General features: G+C 36.5%; 1 protein-coding gene across 1 annotated transcript in view; it reads right to left on the reverse strand.

The window, feature by feature from the left end:
* Positions 1-5,742: 5,742 nt before the first annotated feature.
* Positions 5,743-7,905, reverse strand: part of LOC102578729 (NADH dehydrogenase [ubiquinone] iron-sulfur protein 3-like) — a 5,241-nt gene continuing 3,078 nt past the window's right edge. Inside the window, 2 exon segments of the mRNA XM_006343408.1 lie at positions 5,743-6,092; positions 6,095-6,278. Coding sequence (XP_006343470.1) covers positions 5,743-6,092; positions 6,095-6,278 — 534 coding nt within the window.

The raw sequence follows: 7,905 nt of genomic DNA on the forward strand, positions 1-7,905 counted from the left end.
CAATTCGGTGCTCAATACTACTCCCAAAATATACTTAGCTCATATGTTTGTAAAAACAAAACTCTTTCTTTGAATTGAGATAATTACTCAAAACTTAGCTTAAAAGATCTCTTAGAATCGATGTTCCCTTTTCTTGCTCAAATGTGAAAACATTTATAAACTCTTTGGGAATACTTAGTTCCCTTATAGATTTTTGAGAAAATGGACTCAACTCTTTACTCTTTGCTTAACTTGAAACTTGAGCTTTAAAATGAAGTTAAAAATTTTGTTAAAGACTCTTGAAAACTTTAAGAAACTTTGCTTTGACTTGCTTCTTAACTTCTAGACTTGACTCTTAACTTCATTGACTTTGATCTTAACTTTCCTTGAATTGGATTATAGATTCAAGGTTTATGATCTCATATTTATGGATGATTTCATGATGTTTAGATGTACCTTAGAATGTTAGAATCAACTAGGAAACATAGGTACAACACTTAGGAACTAGTACGAAAAGGTGGGGAACGAATGGGGAGAACTGCCGTCCCTGGCGCTCTAAGAGGTGCGGGGCGCCAGCCCTCAAACTTTAGAGGAGTTGCTGGGGTGCGCTGGCTGGCGCGTCGCCCCATGGGGTGAACGTCAGAGCCCCTTTTGGGACGGGCTGGCTGGCGCGATGCCCCACCCCCTTCCCCAAGTTTTTTGACGATTTTTCTTCTCCGGTTTTCATCTCCAAACCATCTAAACTTTCATAGTTCTTTCCCCAAACACTTAGGATCATTAGTACCCTCAATACCCAATAGATTTAACTCAAAAAACAACCAGGAAACACGAATCAAATCAACATTAGGCATTCAACAATCAACCAACAAGAATCCAACAATGTTCTTCGAGAACTTCACTTTTTAACATGTAAACAACCCAAAATCGCTGAATTGAAACAAGTTGGTGTGTGGGTGAACTAACCCATCACTAAAATATCTCACATACCTTAATAGGGATCATCCCCGACGAATTCCACTCCCAAGCCCTAAGCGTGAATTTAATTTTTTTCTAATCTGACAAAAATAAGTTTTTACCCCAATAAATCCCTAAAAATGAATTAGGAAATAAATTAAAGAAAAGACTACTTTGCCCTTCCTTAATTCCGGACTGGGACTTTCCTCAATCTAATAGCCCAACTTCCGAAGGGCATATCTCACTCATATGATGTCAAAATGGCACAAACTTGGTGGAGTTGGAAAGATCTCTCCAAGGGACTTCCAACCATATCAATATCTGCTCCTAACTCATCCTGAGCTAGGAGTTATGGCCGTTTGAAAATGGCCAAAACTCACTTTCTTAACTTGGAAAAACATTTCCAGATTTCCTTATTCTTTCCAAACATCAATATTTTCATATTTTAGACTCTTTATAGTTGTTTCTAGGTGCGAGGTGTTACAGCCAGGATGAGGGTTCACTTGGGACCTGCAATGGTTCTCAAGTGCCGCCCACTTCTAGGGCGTAGACTCGGGTCGTCACAATAATTGAGAAGAATATCTTGTAAATAAATATTTTTATGCTAGAACTTCTAATACATTGCTTAAGAAATAATCTATATATAGTTAATGCAAGAATTATTAATACACCCTTTTAGCATTTTTCTTACACACTATACCAAACGGCCCCTTAGTAAATATTAATATTACTCATTATTAGGTAAGAAACCATTATTAACCAAAATCCATTTATAATGCACAAGAAATCCATCTACGAGTAGATTTCTATTCTATATTCATGTTTGCCCAAAAAATAAATGTTTAACAAAAAAAGCTGTAATATCTAAAATTTGATGGGGTTGGCTCCGCAGATATTTGTGATTATACTCGTCAAAGTGATGGAAAATTTGGGGAGGTATTCAAACTTTGTGCAAGAGACTATGATGGGATTTCCAATTTGAATGTTGATCCAGCTCCTATAACTGTGAAAGTTGCTATTTGTACATTTTGTATATTTCATTGATTTTAAAGGTGTGCATATGCTGATTACTTAATGTAACTTTGTTATCAACGTTAGAAAAGTGCTAGATATGACCCTGTAGGATACGTGCAATTCTCGGTATAATTTTCATAAGGATGATGATGACAGTGATAGGGACCCACCAAAAAAGTAAAAAGAAGTTCTGAAGTTGTTCTATCTCAAATGTATGATCATTGTTTAGGATGTTTGCAATTGTGAAGGAAGTTGTTTAAATGTTTGGATATTTTCTTTGTGCTGGTTCAGCATGCTAGACTCTTGCTAGACTCCTTCTATTTTCTGTGTTAAACTAATTTTAAAATTTCCACTTACTGTTGAAATTTTATATTGCATGGTTTATTAATAAAATATTTCCTATGCAGTTATGTGGAAAACACACAGAACCTGATATACTCAGGCATGAGTTTTTTTTGCATCATATATAATATAATATCATAGTTAGGAGTCATTGGTTGAAAATGCTTCTAGAGGTGACTAACTGATTATCATTTTATTTATACAAAGGGTTTCAACACATGCATAAGATTAATGATTAATGACATAACCACTCCTCAAATCCAGCTCAAACATTTCCCATTTTTTTGAGCTTAAAGAGTGTGGAGGGTATTATTGAAAACAAATATTTTTTATGGAAATTATTGAATGCATTTTATTTTTAATAGACAAAACAAAACATTGCATAAAAAGTAAAATTAGCATAACTTATGTAGTCATTACTAATACATTGTATTCATCATTTTTATTATACACCCTATCAAACCATCCATTATATTATTTTTGTAGGTTCCTCCTTTTTTGGTATAACTCTTGTGTACAGAAAGTTGAGATCTCTTTTATTAATGAAACTAATTGTTTGATTAAAACAACATTAATAAAAAAAAATGGTAAGATTAGGTTAGTTTGTGTAATGAACCATTATTTTTCATATTTTTATGTAATCCATGATAATTATGAACTTGAGATGCTCGGTTATATAACACGTTCTTTTTCTTTAATAAGTTTCTCCACCCGCTACTTCATTGTCAACTTTTGTTCCTCCAAGTGTTTACCTGGAGGTAGTTCTAAGCAATGATTCATAATCATAAACATTAGTATTCTATTTTATTCTTTCTTGTTTAGTTTTTGTAATTTTTTTATGGAGATCTTCAAATGCCTCTAAGCCATTTGATTTTCCTTCATCCTAATTACGTTGGTGATACTCTTGTTTCATTTTGAAAATTTTATCAATTATTTCTTTGATACTTGTGGAACAATAGGAAAATGGTTTTCCACTTGGTGAAAAGACCATTACACCAACATCTGCTCTGGTTCAAGTCGCAACTTTATATACATTATTGAACAAGGTATTCTTTTGATTAACTAACAATGCGTGCTTTCTCAGACTTAATGGATATAAACCTGCAACTCAGGCCAGAGGAAATGTTGGTTTTATAGTCTTTTCACTAAGAATAAAACCATTTTCCTATGGTTCCACAAGTATAAAAAAAATAATGGAAAATTTTTCAAAAGTGAAAGTAGAGGATTGCCAACATGATTATACTGAGGGAAATTCTAATTGGTTTGACACAATGGAATATATCCATAAAAAATTACGAACATTGGACGAGGAAAAAAAAAGTGAATACTAATGTATAAGACTATACACCCAAACTCACAATACATCTAGATAAATATATGGAGGAGCAGAAGCTGGCAATTAAGTTGTAGGTTTGAGGTTGTAAAAGAAAAAAAATAGGAAGTGCTATTCTGGAATGCATTTTATTTTTAATACAAAAATAACAAAGGCCTCATAAAAAATAATATTAGCAAAACTTATGCAAACATTACAAATACACTCTATTCATTATTATTTTTATACACCCTATTAGAGGACCCCTTGTATTTTTGTTTGTATGTTCATCATTTTTTGGTATAACTCTTCTATACGACAAGTTGGCCTTTGTTTTTATTAATTGAACTCTTTCCTTGATTAATACAATAAACAAACAAATTTATTAAGGGTAAGAGTTGTGCTGGTAGTGTTGTTGTCGCCTATTGTTTATCATATATTTATGTAACCCATCTCAATCAGACAAATTTTTGTGTTGGATTGGAAAATGTCTCATTTTTTGATTAAATCTATTTTGACAAGCCAAATTCATTTTAAATTGATAGTTTTCCTACTTGGCTAACCAATATTTTCATACATTTACAACCTCAACGTCCACTATGGTAAATATATTTTCATGTGCTTCAAATCCCAATTTCAAAACACACCTTCAACCAACGAGACTCAAAAAATATCTGCTCACGCTAAGATCAATATCGGGAGTTCTACTCGCCCGAATTCAATTCCATAAGGTCGTACGGGTTCCTTAACGTCTTAGCTATCCACTCATGTAATCACATTCAATATTAAATCTCGCAATTGTTACCAGATTTCCCCAGACATCACTGACTTTGTTTTCATCCAAATCTGGACTAGGATTGGAAATCTCAAGCTACTACCAAAAAGTTTTATGGCCCAAAATTTTTCCCCGATGGGTTTTGTATAACGACGGGAACAGGTCATTATAGATGTGGGCTATGAAGAGACTTTTGCACCCATAGAAAAATGAATATGGTGCGAACAATTATTGCCATCGCTTCTTCACAAAATTGGTCTCTTCATCAAATGGATGTCAAAAATGTTTTTCTCCATTGTGATCTTAAAGAAGATATTTATATGAAACCTCCAACTAATTTGTTCTCATCACCTACATGGGATGTATGCAAGCTCCCCAAAATCTCAATTTTCTGACAATTCCTTGCATCATTAGGTATTTTCTAGGAACATACACTAATGGATTATTCTTCCCTAGATTTTCTACTATTTGTATTACTCCTTTTAGTGATTCTTAATAGGCACGATGTCCTGATACTCAGTGTTTAATCATTGGTTGCTGCATGTTTCTTAGAAAATCATTGATATCTTGGAACAGTAAGAAGCAAGATCGTGTATCCAAATAATCATCAAAGCCTGAATATCGATCTATTTCTACTGCACGTGGAAGCTAATCGTAAATAAATCTGAAATGATGGAGATACCCATATACTAAAACTGAATATCAAATCTAAAACAACGTAGTTTAGGGGTCCAACGAAATAGGAAAAGACCAAAAGACCTTCGACTTAACTTTTGTCTGAGTGACAGACGTACAGGACTAACGGATTGTCGATCGACTGACGGTCCGTGCTGGTCGACCGTCTTTCGTCACTGAAGCTAGATTTTGAGAGTATGATCCACGGCCCTGGACCACGGTCGGTAAGTCCTAACCGTGGCTAGACCTTTACCCAAAAAATTGGACTGAGTTCTGGGGAGGGCTGTAGTGACCATCCATGGACCACCAACAGGAACCGTAGATCACTCTACGGTCCGTTGGTGACGTTCGTAGGTGGCACATGTAGCACAGATTTTCTGTACCTTCGTTGTTCTAGCATACGGGGTGTTACATTATCTCCCCCTTGAGAACATTCATCCTCGAATGAAGACTAAACTAGTTGAAATAGAGGGAAGGAGCTGTAAACCCTACCACTATACACTGGAGACTGATTTCTGACTGAACTAAGTTCCAAGAACATGCAAATACGCTAAACTGCAAGTACAAACTAAAGGAACATGATATTAAGATTGAATTTGTGCATGAATGACTGAAAAACTGAAGAGGAACTATTACCTCAAGCTTGAGTGGACCTATTTGTCCCCTGGACTGGACCTATTCCGATTCTGAATTATCCATCACTACGTTGTTCCCAAGGTCTAGCAAAATTGAAATAGCAAAATTCTTGTGGGATCTCAATGGGTACAGAAACAACACGTTTCTCTGGATCATCATAGTGTACTTCGACATATCCACTCAAAAAAAGGTCTTTTCGTAATGGATGACCCTCGAAGCCATAATTTGTTGATATACGGCATAGATCCGGATGATTGATGGAAGAAACACCAAACATGTCCCAAACTTCTCGCTCCCATCGGCCGGCTGATGGAAATAGACTGACTACCGGAGATATTCGTGTTACTTTGTCTACACTGGTTTGTACACGAATGCATGAGTTATACCAAATACTCAGTAAATTATAACCACTTCAAATCTTTGTTTCCGAGAGGGATAATCAACTCCACAAATATCGACCGAAACTTGAACCCTTGTATAGGTATGTAATTTCATAAAGCACAACAATTGAAATAGGTAATCCATATTGGTATCAGATTTATTCCCATGTTCCGATCTTTCCTTTTTGTTGACCCATTTCTTGGGTAAAGTCTCTCAACTACAAACTAAAGGAATATGAACTATTACATCAAGCTTGAGTGGAATCGGAAGGAAAGAGGTGAGGATACTTGGACTTCATGTCTGCTTCCCAAGTAGCTCCCTCTACAGAATGACTCTTCCACCAAACCTTGACTGAAGTGACTTCTTTGTTTCTCAATCTTCTAACCTGACGATCAAGAATCTCATCTGGTACATCCTCATAAGAAAGGGAATATTTCACAGCCACACTCTCTAATGACACTACGGATGCTGGATCACCCACACATTTCTTCAATAGTGAGATGTGAAAGACTGGATGCACTGCTGCTAAATCTGCTAGCAACTCTAACTCATAAGCCACTTTACCAATCCTTTTCAAGATTCGGTAAGGGCCTACATATCTGGGACTCAGCTTCCCTTTCTTGCCAAATCTCATCACCCCCTTCATCGGTGACACTTTCAGTAAAACCGAATCATCAACTTGGAACTCTAGTTCCCTTCTTCTTACATCTGCATAAGACTTCTGGCGACTCTGGGATGTTATAAGTCTATCTATAATGAGGTGCACTTTCTCTATAGCATCAACGACTGAATTTGGCCATATCAAGGTTGTTTCACCTACTTCAAACCAACGAACAGGAGATCTACATCTACGCCTATACAATGCCTCATAAGGGAACATCTGAATGCTGGAATGGTAGCTATTATTGTAGGCGAACTCTATAAGAGGAAGTTGATCATCCCAACTACCCTTGAAGTCAATAACACAAGCTCTCAACATGTCCTCTAAGGTCTGAATGGAACACTCTGCCTGACCATCCGTTTGTGGATGAAATGTTGTGCTAAGGTTAACTTGAGTACCAAAACCTTTCTGAAATGACTTCCAGAAAATGAGAGGTAAACTGAGGACCTCTATCTAAGATGATAGACAAAGAAACCCCATGCCACCTCACAATCTCATTAATATAAAGCTTGGTGTAGTCCTCCGCCGAATCTCTAGTCTTAACCGCCAAAAAGCGTGAAGACTTAGTAACTCTGTCAACTATCACCCAAATGGAGTCATGTTGTCTGCGAGTACGAGGTAAACCTGTGATGAAGTCCACTATGATCACTTCCCACTTCCAAGTAAGAATGTCAATCTCCTGAGGCATACCTCCTGGTTTCAGATGTTCTACCTTGACTTGTTGGCAATTGGGGCACTTAGCCATAAAATCTGCTATATTTCTTTTCATACCATTCCACCAATAGACTTCTCGCAGATCACGGTACATCTTAGTGGAACCTGGATGAATAGAATATTTGGAGTTATGGGCCTCTGCAAGAATATGTTGTCTCAACTAGCCCACATAAGGAACACATAATCGACCCTGGTAGCGAAGCACACTATCTCCTCCTTGGGCGAAAACCTCAACTCTCTGTTGATGGACTACACCATTGAGTTCAACTAGCATCGGATCACTGTCTTGCTTTTATTTTTCTTCTACCACCAAAGAAGATTTTACCCCATTCTGAACCGTTACACCACCATCTGATATGCTCATAAAACGAACTCCTAGGTGAGTAAGTCTGTGAACATCCTTTGCTAGCTCTTTTCTTTCTTCCTCAACATGTGCTACACTACCCATAGATAATCTGCTAG

The sequence above is a fragment of the Solanum tuberosum genome, unplaced genomic scaffold (genome assembly GCF_000226075.1).
Source record: "Solanum tuberosum cultivar DM 1-3 516 R44 unplaced genomic scaffold, SolTub_3.0 scf00044, whole genome shotgun sequence".
Classification (NCBI taxonomy): Eukaryota; Viridiplantae; Streptophyta; class Magnoliopsida; order Solanales; family Solanaceae; genus Solanum; species Solanum tuberosum.